The sequence below is a fragment of the Balaenoptera physalus genome (assembly GCF_965194825.1).
Source record: "Balaenoptera physalus genome assembly, chromosome: 11".
Lineage (NCBI taxonomy): Eukaryota > Metazoa > Chordata > Mammalia > Artiodactyla > Balaenopteridae > Balaenoptera > Balaenoptera physalus.
Genome location: NC_138896.1, coordinates 21345077 through 21360925, shown reverse-complemented (window position 1 = coordinate 21360925; position 15849 = coordinate 21345077). Strand labels below are relative to the sequence as shown.

The 15849-nt window shown below is 43.2% G+C and overlaps 1 protein-coding gene and 1 long non-coding RNA gene across 2 annotated transcripts in view; one reads left to right on the top strand and one right to left on the bottom strand.

Moving 5' to 3' along the window:
- The window catches only part of LOC309638611, a 51860-nt gene that overhangs the window by 16084 nt on the left and 19927 nt on the right, over positions 1-15849 (top strand). The gene's annotated exons all lie outside the window — the stretch shown is intronic.
- The window catches only part of BTN1A1 (butyrophilin subfamily 1 member A1), a 32751-nt gene that overhangs the window by 5339 nt on the left and 11563 nt on the right, over positions 1-15849 (bottom strand). The window contains exons 2-7 of the mRNA XM_082414767.1: positions 4328-4464; positions 3786-4133; positions 1698-1979; positions 731-880; positions 215-235; positions 90-116 (exon numbers count right to left, since the gene is read on the bottom strand). Coding sequence (XP_082270893.1) covers positions 90-116; positions 215-235; positions 731-880; positions 1698-1979; positions 3786-4133; positions 4328-4406 — 907 coding nt within the window. The 5' untranslated portion in view covers positions 4407-4464. The remainder of the gene's footprint in view (positions 1-89; positions 117-214; positions 236-730; positions 881-1697; positions 1980-3785; positions 4134-4327; positions 4465-15849) is intronic.

Here is a 15849-nt window from a genome sequence, read left to right as displayed (position 1 = left end):
GTTAGTGGTTTTTATTTCCAAGTACTGTAGGACTTTGAATCCCTGCAAGGTAGATCCTCGGAGCCCTTGAGATATTTAGAGTCACTGACCTGCATGCAATGTGGCCTTTTTCCATTCTGCAAGGGGGGAGGGGGGAAACAGTGTTATTGACATGTTTTATAATAAGAGAGAGAAAACCTTGTGGATGAAATAATTAGAAGAAGATAGAACTTACTGAGTTCTTCCAGGAGTTTCTCTGGAAAACAAACAGAAGTACCTTAGTGACCTTCTAGAGTGGGCATGAGGGAGGGGACAAAACAGGTGTAAGAAACACACAAAGGAGTAACTGTTTACTTCATGACTACCTGATTGTTGAAGCATTATCAATAAATGAAGAACAAGGATTATGTTTTGTTTTCTAAGAAATATGCAGGAAGTTCCTACTGGCTTGGGATCAGATCTTTAGTCGTTACTGGGAAACCAAGTTAAAAGTAAGGATAGAGTCTGAAGGTGAGTAGTGAATAAACATCAGGTCTATTCTCTCAGTTAGAATTGGTTTTGACTCGTCTTGTACCCCAAACCTCTGTTATTCTTCATATTGGGTGCCACTGACTTCAGGAGCCTTATAATCCCCTCTGACTTTCAGAATTCTAGAATCAATTATCTTCCCATTGGCAGTCATCCTAAAGGACTTGGATCCAATCCCACTTGGAAGCACTCCCAAAAAGAAGACTGGGATTCTATGACTTACCTTTAGAGCTGAATTCATGCCTCCTCTGTCTGGATCTTTCCTTGTATAGTCTCCAAGTGAAAAATATAGACCCAATTGTGAGAAGTCCTAGGACCATCAAGACCACAGCCACAGCCACCATCCAGGGAGTCAGCCTTGGGAAGAAGGGAGCTAAAACAAAATCCCCAAGAAGGACATTTGTTGAGAAACTCAGAGCAAGTCCAGCTCCTCTCCTGATTCCAAAAGGGGGTGGAAGAGAGGATGACCTGGGCCTCTCACATTCCTCCCATGGCAAAATAGTCCCTCCAATGCCACTCTGAGCTTTTCAGATAAATTTAGTCTTAGGTAACAGAGAGCAGAGAAAGAGAGGAATGAAGATGAACAAGAGTCATTTGGGGACAGGACCTGTGAGATAAAGAATATAATGGACCAATTCCTGTTTTCATGGAAATTTCTCCTTAGCTATCAATGCAGGATGGGAGCCAAGGGGTTGAGGGAAGTAAATAAGGAAGGGGAAATGGCACATCTGAGTGCAACAGAATGGGACTCAATGACCAAAGAATAAGGAAAATTTCCTGCCTGAACCAGAGATAGTGTGTAGGGAATAATGAGAAGATTTGCTTCCCTGAGGACCCTGGAAACTTAGACAGAGCTCTAGCATGGAATGGGGAGGAAGGGGAGGCAAGGGTGGAAACAGGAGAACTAATTTAGTTAGATCCATAAGACCCCCCCAAAGCTTCTCTACCAAGATATATCTCCCAAGATAGAAAGTCTGGAATTTGTATGAGATCTAGGTAAAATTTATACCTTCAGAATCTCTACTCTTCTAGTGAGGCTGGTGGGGCTCGGTGGGCAAGAGTTTAGGTGGGGGAAAGCTTAAGGTGAGGAAAATAGACAAGTCTGCCATGAGGTTACAGCCGGGCAGGGGTCCCATGTGATGTGCCCCTGAAGCTGTGTCAAAAAGGAACCTAGCACTGATTTCATTGACCTGGTATAGAAATCTCTACTTCTTTCTCTTGGCCGAGAAGGAGGTTCCGGATACAGCAGGATACATTCTTCATGGAGGTGTCCCTGATGATCACTGAAGCTGCCACGGTGAACAGACCTTCTTCATCAGGGTTCCTGGACTCTGACACGGATGGAAACTCCTCTCCCTTGGGAGTTCGCCACTGTACCTGGGGCTCTGGGTACCATCCTACTGAGGTACACTCCAGCCAGATGTCTCCACTCTCTTGAACTTCCATGTGGATGTGAGGATCAGAGCCCAGAGCTATGGAGAAAGGAGGCAACTTACTCTTTTAGCGGACATCCTCTGGGAGCCTTATAACCACAGGACTACATAGTTTGAGAAAGAGAAACCCCAGGGAACTGGGGATGAGAGGGACTCATCTCCATATTTTATTACACAAGGAAACAGAGGTATCAATAAAAGAATACATCTTATCAGAAAGGGGTGCTGTGTTGGGATTTAGTGTTGGAATTGTGGGCAGGAGTTTGATGGACAGACATGGGGTGCTTGTCCAGTCAGCGGGAACAGCAAGCCCCATGGCTTAGGGGTGGGTTAGTGAGTCTAGGCTGGGACCTCCAGAGATGCGAGAGAGCTCTGTGGTTGGAAGTATCATGAGAAGGCTTTGGGTAGGAAAAGGGCTAGGATTGAGAATGTAAGGATGAACAGAGAAGGAGTATCCTTGAGGAGAAGGGGGATTGGAGGTTCTTTGCACTGAGACTGTAGCTGACAATTTAAGTTTCACTTACCTGTGATACTGATTCAGGAATTTTCTTAAATGATTTCAACCTCATCTACCCCCACCCCCCAATTAAATTCTGACATAAATCAACATGAAGCTGTTTTTCCTTTCTGTTCAGCCTAATTATTTTCTTACAATTCCACAAAGTACAGAAAAACAGCAAGCTTCAGAGAAGAGTTCTTAAACACATATCCACAACTATTGGTTTAAATCCATATCCCAAGTTGTGCATGTACGTGAAAATGTGTATTCTTTTCATGAAAAGGGCCACCACCCTCAGCAGATTCTCAAAGGTGTCTATCACTCGGAAAAGGTAACAATGACAGCTTTATGTTATCAAATCTCTAGGGCTTTAAAACCAACCTTTAAGATACTTCCCTAAAAAGGAAATATGAGTTATATATGATGCTGCCACGTGGGGCACTCTATTATGAGGCAGGGACCCAGATTTCACCCAGGTATTTTTCAAACTTTATCTTTATTTGACTACATACATGAAAAGCAATATACTTGTATATTATACATTGTAGGGCAGTCCGAGGCACAGTAATAATATCTTACAAGTACATAATGCTTTTAGAATTGACAAAGCAGTTTCTCATATATTGTCTCATTTTATTTCATTTCTGCAAAACCTTGTTTGAGAGGTGGTGCTTCTCCAGTTTTACAGTAGGGAATATAGCTCAGAAAGAGATTTGTTTGATGCCAAGTGGGAAAGTCAGACCTCAATGCATACTTTCCTCCTGAGTGTATACCATTTTCCTTGTTGTTTTACTCTGAAATTTGGCTTGAAAGGAAGAAGGAAACAAAAACAAAAACTTTTGTAGGTAGATCAAGACCCTTAACAAGCAGCCATGCTCCACGATTTTAGGAAATTGGTCTTTGGGTACTAATCCATAAAGCAGCGTCAAAGTATGCATTGAGATTGCTCACCACAGCCTTAATGTAATAGTGAAAAATAGACACAACTGAAATGCTTAATTCTGGGCTTTGATCAAGCAAATTATGGTCTATTAATAGAAGAGAATGTTATACAGTCATCACATCTTACACTTACTTAATTAATAACATGGGGAAATGCTTATGCTATAATTGAGAAAGGCAGGGCATCATTGAAATAAAGCTCCGCCCAGAAAGATAATTCCGCTGCTCCCTCTCCACGCTCAACTCAAACCCCCTTCCTACCCATCTCCTACTCTAGGCCTGCCAACCTCTTCCAACCTAAAAGGGATTTGGGGAATGAATCCGATGGCTTCCAAAGTAACAGATCCATAGGAAAATATATCCCTCATGGAGTCACCGGAGAAAGTCAAAACGGGTCTACTCACCCGCCACCTTCAGATGCACGGTGGCCTCTTCGTAGTTTTCGTCCTGCCTGAAAAAGCATCGGTACTCCCCATCATCAGAGACCTTGACGTCCTGTATCCTCACAGAGACGCTCCCCTCCGCGATGCGGTCCTCCACCAGCGTCACTCTCCCCCGGTACTCGGCCATCTGCTCTCCGGGCTGCTCTCGCCCTTCCCGGCGCACGAACACCGCGGGAGAGACCTTCTCTCGGAACCACCGCAACTCCATGCGCTCGGCGCTCACGTTGGGGGAGAGGTGACAGGGCAGCTCGGCATCTTCACCCACCACCGCCAGGATGGGCTCCGGGGGTCCAATCACGTCAAAGGGAGCTGCCAAAAAACCAGGAAGGTCAGACAGAATATGGAGGTGGGAGTTGAGGACTGATACAGACCAGGATCCTGCCGAATGGATTGTTTACAATTACTGAGAAATTTCAACCTTGTAGGCCAGAGAGACAGAGAGAGAGAGAGAGAGAGAGAGAGAGAGAGAGAGGGAGAGAGAGAGAAAGACAGGGGAGACCTACCAGAATCCAGCTCGGGCACCTGGAGGAGAATGAAGACGAGCAGACACCCGGGGAGACAGGAGTTTGGAAAGACTGCCATCTCCAACCTTTGTGGGCAGCAAGATGCTGGCGGACTCGAGTTTGTCAGGAGCTTCAGCCTAGGAGAGAGATGAACGGATAGGAGATAGCTATGGGTTGTTGAGACACTGTTCTCCCGCGTCCTCCCAGCACTTCTTTCCAACTTGGAAAGAGTCATTTGCACCTGAAGCTTCCTCCTCACCTCCCCCCACAGGGCAGACTTTCAGTCCAGGCGACCCTCAGCACGCTCTCACCAACCACCCTAAGTCTGGTCAATCTTGTCTGTATAAAACAACAAAATGGGCCCTAAACCCCCAAGAGAGACTTAGGAGAAGGGAATTGTGAGGCATAGTACCCATTAATGGGTTTCATATAAATAGACAAACCTTGGAACCACTGCCCTAAAAAACCTCTTCTTTCAAATACAATAATTTGGCATTTGCTTTTAGCAATGATAGTAAAGATACTGTGATGGAGGTAGAGATGGAGACCAGGGGAATAAGTTGGAGGAGAAAGGAAGAAAGATTGGGAGCAGATGGAACGAGAAAGGGGAGCTGAAGAGAGCTAAAGGGCTTGAAGAGTAAGTAGAGCACCTAGGACTAGGGAGGAAGGAGCCAGGGGGAGAGAAAATGCCTCCTGGCTGCTGGCTCTCTCAGGGGGTGAGAGTAATCCCAGATACTGACCTCTGATGTTGGAGGAAAAGGCACCAACAAGCTTCTGCTACCAAATGAGAAAGCTGGTTGTGGCCCCAGGGGCAAAAGTTAAAGGAGAAGGAAGGGGGAAGTGCTCTCAGGAAAGCCTGCCCCCAGGTCCCTGATGTATTTACTTTGGGGAAAAAATAAAGTTTTCCAGAGTGGAGAAGGGTCTGTGGATTTGTGGTCTTCAGCTGAGAAATCAGGATATGCATTGATGACCTGGGCTAAACAGAAGGGGACAGGGCAAAAAAGAAAAAGGATTCAAGAAAACACTAAAAGAAAATGTAAGGCCTTGGGCCATTAATTCACCTCTGGAAGCCTCAGTTCTTTTATCTCTAAAATGGGAGTATTGTTAATAATACCTTCTTTGGAGTGGTGTTGCAAGGATTAAATGAGATTAAGCATGTTAAATGCTTAGCATATAATAGGGACTTAGAAGAGAGAAAGTTGTTATTCTATTATTATTTATGTGAGTTGAAAATTAAAGATAGGCTAGGAATACATTTGTGTGATTCAGTTTTCAGGGCCCCAAAGTTGTCTCTCTGCCAAAGCTGCTTCCCTAAAAGCAATTCATGAGCCCTGCAATTTCTTGTTTTGGGTTAAACCCCTTATCATTATGGAAAATTAAAAAAATATGTATATTTTTGAAAGTAGAAATCACTCATAATGTCAGCAAATAATGACAGCCTCTGGCAGAATTGTTGATACTTTTGTAAATATAATTTGAAACATTGTTAATAGCTACACAATATCATATTGAAGGTTCTATAATTCCCAAGATTGTGGGACATCTTGAGTTTTTTGCCTATTATAAATAGTATGCTTTATACACAAGTCTTTGTCCACATCTTTGATAGTTTCCTGATAAACTTTCTGATGAATTCCCAGAAATATTGTCATCAGGTCAAATGGTATGAACATATTGTCAAAGTTTCTTCCTGAAATGTCAAGCCTATCACACCATCAACTGAAATGTCCTTCTCACCTAATTCCTGCCAGCATTGAGGGCTATTATTCCTCATCATCACTAATGGAATGGATGACGTTGACCAAATTATTACTTCACAATGCATTTATATAATGAGGTTGGTCATTTTTCATGTTTATATATTTTAATATATTCGAGAAGTGAATTTTTCAAGCTAATTGCCTTTTTTTTTTCTAGATAGATTCTGGAGCTCTTTTTTTTTTTTTTTTTTAATCAAAACGTATGAACTTTTTAGAAATTAAAGACATCAACCCTGTATTATATGTGTGGCAAAAACCCTTCACCACCCGTTTGTTCTTTGCCTTTTAATTGGGACGATGATCAAGACCAACAAAAAACAGTTCCTCCAGTGGACCCACCTGAGTGCTAGGAGAATGAATTTTCTCAAATACAAATCTGATCTTGTCACTTTTTGCTTAAAAATCCCTACATGTCTACTTAGTGGACCCCAACTCCCAGTTCTGGCACCTTAATCTGGTCAAGAAAATGCTGTAAGATCCAGTGGCCTCCCTCTTTCCTTCCTCTCAGCCTCTTCTCCCCAGAGCCTCTGAGTACTGTCCAACTCATATGAGAAACACCTTTGAAGTCTTTGGTCTTATCTATAATGTTTAAAGTAAATTAAACAATTTGCTGCATTACACATGAAATTTAAAAAAAATATGACTCTGGCTAGACATTGCCCCCTCCAAGTGAAATCAACTCTCCAGGGAGATGGGCCAGGTTTATCCTGTGACATGGACAACTTCCTGGTCCCTCTTTGCTGGCACAAATCTGACCTGAATCCTACTGTGTGATGCAGATGTGTTTATTTTTGTCTTTTGTTTCCAGGTCTTTCTTCCCCTCCTAAACTGAGCTCTTTGAGGTCTCTGACCTCTTATCAGCATATAGACCCGAAGTAGAATTTGCAGCTTAAATCACACCCACCAGTCCTTGGCTTTCCTAGTTTGAAACGTGCCTGCCTCATTCTCAGCTCCCATTTGTGCTTAACTTTCAAAAATATCACCGATAATGTGTTTCCTCTCCTCAACCCATTCTGATTAGACTACTATCCCTTGCTCTACATTGTCAAAATATCTTATAGGAAAATTTGGGGCATGGGGAAGAGCTTTTACTTGCACGCAAGAGAGCTAGACTGAAAGAAAGGGGTTGGGGAAATAGAGAGCAAATGGTATTCAAGGTATTATGTGGCAGCCAAGGTTCTGACTGGATAATATCTGAGTCATTTCGACAGAAACTAGCAGTTTTGGACAATCAGTGGCAGGATCTCTGAATTGTCCAGGCTCAATCAGGGAACAGAGATTCTAGATGCCCCCAGTTTTCATGGCTCCCATTGTTTTTTAGGTGCCTTTGTGATGTGGGGCTGCTATGAGCAAGTTCCTGTTATTCTGGGGCCCTAGAAACATAAACTGTTTCCTCTTAGACATGAAACTATTTGGGCTGAGGAGTGTGATGTGCTCCGGATAAGAGCAAATGCAATGACAAGATGTCAGGGCTTCTCCCCCTACACTCCCCTTTTCACCACACACGATTCAAATTTCCTAATATTATAAATTAGTCAGATCCAATGATTATTCTCTTCCTCGTCTTACTTGACATCCAACAGCATTTGACTGAGGCAACCACTTACTCCTTTTTTTTAAGAAGTAGTTTTTATTCTGTCAAAGTAATTCATACAAAGCATTAAAAAAAAAAAAGTATAAAGAGCTTTTAAGAAAAGCACTAGTCCCACTTCCACCCTATCCTTCCTCATTCCCTAGAAATAGCCTCTTCAAATGCTTTGCAGTTTTGTCTGGTATTTATCTAGATATGTCTCAGGAGTAACATTTATGTTGCTATTTCTTGATGAATCCATTTTTAGATATTACTTTTTGATGCTCTATTATGATCAGTGATGATTTCGTTCTTGTGATGGTTGAGTTTATGTGTCAACTTGACTGGGCTAAGGACTACCCAGGTAACTGGTAAAAGGTCATTTCTGGTTGTGTTTGTGAGGCTGTTTCCAGAAGAGAGAAGCATTTGAATCAGTAAGTGAAGAGATTGTCCTCACCAATGCAGGTGGGAATCATCCAATCCTTTGAGGGCCTGAATAGAATAAAAAGATGCAGGAAGGGCGAATTTGCTCTGTGCTTGAGCTGGGACTTCCAGCTCCTTCCCTCAGACATTAACACTTCTTGTTCTCTGGCATTTGGACTCTGACCTGAACTTACATCATTGGCTCCCCTGGTTCACAGTTCTTCGAGTTTGGACTGGAACTACACCACCAGTTTTCCTGGGCCTCCAGGTTCCAGAGGGCAGATTGTGGGATTTCTTTGCCTCTATAATCACGTGAGCCTATCCCTCATAATAAATCTCCTTCTATATATCTGTATACTGTATATCCTATTGGTCCTGTCTCTCTGGAGAACTCTGACTAATACCATTCTTTTATATCACCAATAGAAATATATCATTTTTGTTCAGCGTTTCCAATACCATGGTTTTGTGGCTATATATTTATGGAGCTGAGGATCACATATGATTACATTTATTTTCCTGTACAACTTTTTGTGTTTGAGGGGGATGGGGGAGGGACAGAGTTAAATGATTCACCTTATTTCCTTTGTTTAGTTTTCTGTGTTCCCATCACAGATTTTTCCCAGCCCTTAACAGTCTCTAAGTACAGTTTCCATAGTCAGACGTCTCAGGTAATTTATTAGCGCTATCACAATCCCTCCCTAGCCCCATCCCCATCCCTCCCAGAGCAGCACTTCTCTAACTTAAGTGAGCATATGCTTCACTGGAGGGTCTTATTAAAAATACATTCTGATTTAGGTCTGGACTGCTACCAGGATTCTCCCTGCTGGCTGCTGCCGGTCCACAGGAGCTTTTTCCTTTTCTTATTCAGAAGCCGCAGCTGAAGAGGCAGCTGCTGGCTCTACATGAATTGCGGAGATGACCCTGGGGGATGGTTCTGGCTCAGAGTCTTGGGCTTATTTCTTTTGCACGTGGCTAAACCGAGCTAAGACAAAGGGCTGGGTGCGAATGGGCACATCATGCACAGCACCGTATTCTGTGGCTTGTAGTGACCTTTGAGGTCAGCTGCTCTTTCTCAGAGCACACACTACTGGCATACTGGTAATAACTAGATGTGACCTCATGATATGTTGACATTATAATACTGACATAATCCCCCTATTTACCAAGCCTGTATTAAATTTATGCGCATCTTGTAGTGATCGCTCTGTAATGTGTAGAGATATTGAATCACTGTGTTGTGCAGCATGGACTAACATAGTGCTGTAGGTCAATTATACTTCAAAACAAACAAACAAACAAACTCATAGAAAAAGAGATCAGATGTGTGGTTATCAGAAGTGGAGGGTGGGGAGAGGGGGAATTGGATGAAGGTGGTCAAAATGTACAAACTTCCAGTTATAAGCTAAATAAGTACTAGGGATGTAATGTACAACATGATAAATATAATTAACACTGTTGTATAATATATATGAAAGTTGTTAAGAGAATAAATCCTGAGTTCTCAACACAAGGAAAAAAATTTTTCTTTTTCTTTGATTTTGTGTCTATATATGATGGTGGGTGTTCACTAAACTTATCGTGGTAATCATTTTACGATATACATAAGTGAAATCATTGTGCTGTACACCTTAAACATATATAGTGCTGTACATGAATTATGTCTCAATAAAACTGGAAGAAAATAAATTATGTGCATTGTAGCCCAACAGAGTTTGCATATGTGAATGGGGGTTAGAAAGAAATTGAAGAGGTCTGAAGAAGATGCGATGGATTTCTGTGTAGAAGTGGGGTTCGTGGGGATGGAGTGAGGTTAAATGTGTTCCCAGGGAGCAAGAGGCTGAGGTCTGGTTGAGTGGTGACATCTCTGAGTCACATCCCGGGAAATGCTTTTGAAATGGAGACTTCCTAGAACAAAGAAGAGGGTTAGGAAAGGAACGTATGGGAGTCAATAAAGTGAGGTTGGATTGTGCAAGGGAAAAATTAGAAGATTTAGGGAAGGGGAACAGTTGTATGGACCACTCTGAGTTCTTCCCAGAATCCACCCCATTGCACCCTCTCTTCCTGTTACCTGGTGGGACAAATTCCTCCAAAGCAGGGCTCTATTCACCCTCTGGAGGACAGGCTATAGAAAACATGAAAACACAGAGTTCATAGTGTTTTATAAGCAGGCCATGAATTCATTATTGGTCTGACTTCACCTTGTTTTCCTCTTATCACAGATGTCACTCCATGTTCCCTGATCAGACCTTGTCTTAGTTTGAGTTCTCCCCAAAACAGACCCCCAGACACAGATATGGATGCAAGTAATTTACTTGGGAGGTGATCCTAGAAAACATGGTGGGGAAGGGAAGAAATGAGACAGGGGAGAGCCAATAAAGAGTGTGATAACACCTGGATTACTGTTATGGGTCCCTGGGACTCAGTCTTGCTAGGGACTCTCTGAGAGATTGTGTGGAACTGGAAACTACCCAATTCAGAGTTGTCAACGAGGGAGGAGAAAGCAGAAGGATTTATCCATAATCCAGCCCCTCATTGGCTGAGGATTTTCTAGGTGAACACCAATAGGAAGGGTATGCAGGTGACCACCAAGGAGAGAGAGAGAGAGAGACAGAGAGACAGAGAGAGGGGAGACTGAGAATCAGTGAATGTGAGAGATTCAGAGGGCATCTCTTTTTCTCCAAAGAAATGAGACACCGTGGTAGGAATTGTCAGGTATCCCCAGGAGACATTTTTCCGCCTGCCCCCTGGTCTCCGCTCCCAGCCTTCCCTGCTCCAGCCCCACACCAACTTCTTTCCTGATTATCAACTACCGATTAGTGTGCCTGAACTTCAAGTTTCTTGGGTTAGCTAATCTTATGGTCATATTCCAAGGGACCTGTATGTCTCCTAAGGAGAATGTTGAGGCAATTTACCACCATCTCTGTTCTCTCCACCCTCGTCAGTGAAATGCTGTCAGTATTTTTCATTTTGTGTGCCCTGAGGCTTTGAATCCCTGAGAGATATGAGCTCTGAGTCCCAGAGAAATGAAGAGCCATTGACCTGCACACAATTGTACTTTTTTCTATTCCGTAGTAACAGAGAGGTTTTATAAGAGATACAAAGCCTCATTTATGGAACAATGGAGGGAACACCAGAATTCTCTAAGCTCTTTTATGAGTTTCTTTGGAAAATAAACAGAACAAAACCAGTTAAGATTTGAGTTAAAGATGGGGGAAGGAGGATGGAATGTGAGCATGAAACACACAATGGAGTGACTGTTCCCTTCTGTGAATACTTGATTATTGAAAAATTATCAATAAGTCCTGAACAAAGAATGCTTTTTGTTTCAATTTTTGTTCTGAGAAATCTGCAGGAAGTTCCTCTTGGCTTTAGATAATGAGAGATTTTGTTGTATCTGGAGACCTGAAAGTCTGGGGCCAAATTTGGGGTGGATGGGAGTGAGCACGGGAGGCTGATAGTGGGGTTCTGCTTGCCTGTGACCATGTTGAAGGCCACCAGCCAAAGCCCGACTGCAGTTGAACGAAATTGGATTTGTTGCTTCTTGTTACAGCAGCGTGGATTCAACACACCATGGGGGCTTGGGGGTGTATGTCTCAGTGAGAGGGTGTGAGAGAACTTGTTACAGGATTTAGGTTTGTGTTGGGTGATTTGGGGGAGGTTCAAAGAATGAAGGGTTTGCTCTTGATGACTGCTGTAAGAAAGCAGCGGACTGATGTATGATTGAATATTCCAATTTTTATTAGGAAGTGGAGGAACAGAGTGGGCTGGAATTTCCTGGTGGTCCAATGGTTAGGACTCCATGCTTCCACTGCAGGGGGCCGGGTTCAATCCCTGGTCGGGGAAATAAGATCCCACAAGCCGCAGGGCACCGTCAAAAAAAAAAAGATTTAAGTGGTAAAGAAGCAGCAATTACTGCAGTCAGCCGAGAGAGGGAGGTGTATGGTCATTTTTGTAGCTTGCACGGTGTTCTTGTTTTTTGGTCTGTGCTCTGACATGACTGCAGAGTGGATTTGTTTTTGTCTCACTCCGTCACAATCACAGAATGGTCTTGCCTGATGTTAGTGTCTGTGAAATGTTCAAGTGGAGAACGCTGGAGCCACTGCCAGGCTTGTTTCTTTCTTCCTCAGTCAGAGGCTGCCTTTTCCTTCAGATCTAAAGGTATTTGGGGCTTTATAACCTTTAGAGTCCCTTCCAACTTTGAAAAATCTAGAATCATATTTCTAAATTTCTAAACTAGGATGACTTTTGAGTGGAAGTCATCTCAGAGGGTATGGCATCCCAGCACATGTCTACAGTTGGGAGGAGTCCTGTGGATGGAAATACTAAGAGAAGGCTTTGAGGAGGACATAGAAATAGAAATTTGGTTGCATCTTGAACAATGGTGTGAAAGATTGAATGACTGACCTCAATCCTTCACTCCTCCCTGAATCCTCATCTTTGGTATGGCCTCATCCCGGGCAAGTCAGCCCTTGACTTTGCCTTTGCCTTTGCCCACATGATTTGCTTTGGCCAATGGCATGTGGGTGAAAGTGACAATGTGTCTGTTCCAAGACCTCTTAAGAGGACTTGCATGTTTCTACTCACTCGTGAACACCATAAAGAACTGTTTGTCATAAGAAGAAACTGCTCTGATCAGCCCTCTAGTCTTAGGAGGACAGGAGACAAGTGGAATTGTTGCCCCAGCCAACTCATAGAGCAGTTTAGCCACTGCAGCTTGAAGCAGAAAAGCCCAGCTGAGCTGAGGAGTAGATTAGCCACACTCATCTGACACCCAGACATAGGAACAATAACAAATGAGTGTTATTTTAAGCCAGTAAGTTGTGAGGTGATTTGTTGCTCAGTAATAAGTACCCAATGTAGAAACTGGTTCCTAGAAGTGGAGTGCTATCATGTTAAAGAACAACCTTCTAGGGGGGAGGAGCAATGTAGAGGTTGGGGTATGCCATTAGGTATAAAATGAACTACAAGGATATATTGTACAACATGGGGGATATAGCCAATATTTTATAATAACTATAAATGGAGTATAACCTTTAAAAATTGCAAATCACTATATTGTACATCTGTAATTTATATAATATTGTACAGCAACTATACTTCAACAAAAATTTTTTTTAATAAAAAATAAAAAACAACCCTCTGAGGGTCTTTGGCTGGGTGTGAAAATTAAGCTGATAAGGACAGATTAACAGGAGAAAAGCATCCACATTTTATTGAATTTTTACATGTACATGAGAACCCTCACAAGAGGATGAATACCTGAAGAAATGACCAGAGCAGGAAACTTTAATACATTTTAGGCAAAGAAACAATACATTTGTGAAAAATTGACATTGGCGAAGGGCTTGGGCTAGGGGTAGTAAATGGTGAAGAAGTAGCAAGGTTTCTTTATATAGCCTTCTCTCTGGTGATAAGGATATCTCCCATTCTCCTGGTACAGGGAGGGTACTTTTCATATGCGAGATTTATTTCCTGCTTTCAGGGAAAAAAGGCGAGAGTGGGAAGCCTTCCTCCTGCAGTTTTCTCAGACTTTTTGGAGTAGCGTGCCCAACACCAGCTTCTAGAGGCTACCCATTTCTCCAAGTTCAAGTCTAGTAGCATAGCATCTTCAAATCTTTCTGTCTCTATCCTCTGCTTCTGTTGTTCTATCTCATCCGACTCTCTTTTAGAAGGAAATCATTAGGTGTTTTTTTTTTTGGTTTTGTCTTCTTGTTTTTGGCTGCGGCGCGACCAGGAATTGAACCCGCTCCGTCAGCAGTGAAACCGCGGAGTCCTAACCACTGGACCGCCAGGGAATTACCGGAAATCATTATGTTTCTTCCTTGTTTAAAATCATACAGTGGCTTCCCATTGTATTTAGAAGAAAACACAAACTTCTTTCGCTGCCCCAAGAGTCTACACTGATCTGGCTCTCCCTGTTTCTCTGGTCTGCCCACTCTTTTTCCTACCATCTTTTGACTGCTCTCACCTTTTTGTTCAGGTAGTACCCCAAATCCAATTGCACCCTAGTCCTTTGCCCTTGATGTTCTTTCTCAAACTGTGTAGTAAGAGGTCTGGCCTTTGTTCAGGCTCCTGGGAAATAACCTAAACCCTTGGAATTTCCCGAGTGTTAAGAGTGTTGTGTTATCCCTGGTGAGCTCTCTGGATTATACCTGATAGTTTACTCTAACGAGATGACTCATGGGGAATCACCAAGCCAGAAAGTCCAATCATGTGATTAGGGGGTTGGGGCTTTGGGCTATGTGCTGTCAGCTCGACTCAGGAAGAGAGAGGGGCTGGAGATGGAGTTCAATCACTATGTGGTCAATGATTCAATCAATCAAGCCTACATAATGAAGCCTCAATAGAAAGTATGGCCATCGAAGCTTGGGTGTACTTCCTGGGTTGGCAATACCCCACGCATGTCACCTGCCCTAGTCACTACTATTTTCCTCAGCGCCTAGACAGTGCTTGGCTCATGGCCAACAGCCAGCGATTGTTGGATGGATGTAAGAATAAGCTGCAGGTGTGTTGATTCATACTCACCAGAAACTGCTTGGATATAAATGTTAGCTTATTTACTGATCATGGTACATGTACCTTATCTGTGTCAGATTACTTCTGTCTCTGATACCAAAGTCCTCTAAGTTTGATCAGTAACTGTAATTGAAAGGTCTGGGATAATTATACATGTGCCTTGTGCTTTGTGGTACAAAAGGGTTGGTTTGGGGTCAAGCATGGGGGAGGCTGGGGAGAAAATGAAATGATCCTGTGAACCAGCCTGGCAGCAATGTGCCTGGCTGCTTCCTGTCAGACCTGGGTAAATGGTTATATGATTAACCAAAGCTCTTCATGAGTCCAGGGATATGTAAGTTTCACTTTCCCAGAAGTTGGGAAAACTTCTAATTATGGTAGGATATGCCAAGAAGGCCTAACTTCCAATATCCCCACCCCATCTCCCTCCTTGGCCCAGCCTACTTTCTCCCACACGGGGATCAAAGGGTAACAAGATTAACCATTGCCCAGCAATAACCACTGACGATAACTCTCAGCCCATCCGAGGTAAAAGATTAAAGTCTCTCTTTAATCCAGCATGCCAAAATCTGAAAAACTTCCACTGGAAGGTCTTGATTCAGAATTCTTTTTTTCCCCCCTCCTCTTGGGGTTGATCTAAGTTACAGAGCCAAGAGGGCTGGTGGGATCACAGATACCGTGGATCTCAGCCACTGAGGGCGCTGGGATCACTACGCCAGGCCTGAGCCGTGACACCCGAAGAAGGGGAAGAGTCCCTGGGGGGCGTTCCCCTTTTCTCCATACTCTACTCCACCTCGCTCCCAGCCCCCAAACCCAGGAAAAAGGAAATTCTGGAAAATTAAATTACTCATACTGCTAAGAATGAGTAACCCAGGAATTGCCTGGAGGATGGGCAGTTAGGCCTCCGTACTTTCACTGCCAGGGCGGAGCCTGGGTTCAGTCCCTGGTCGGGGATCCAGCAAGATGCGCAGAGCAGCCAAAAAAAAAAAAAAGGTAATCCTTCTGGGAAAAGGAAATAAAAATAACTCTCGGATGACTCCAGACATCTTCTGTTCATTTGAGCTTTGGTTTTCAGTAAGACTCTGATCCTCAGCACTTTGCTACGAGGCCCCAGATAGTCTGCTTTCTACTTGTTTCCTGCCTGTCCCATTCTCAATCTTTGCTCTGACTGTAGGGGTTTATGTTCCTTTAACTAGTTAGCTTATTTCTGCTTTGGGGCTCGTAATGCACAAGATTCCTGATGGTCGGGAATC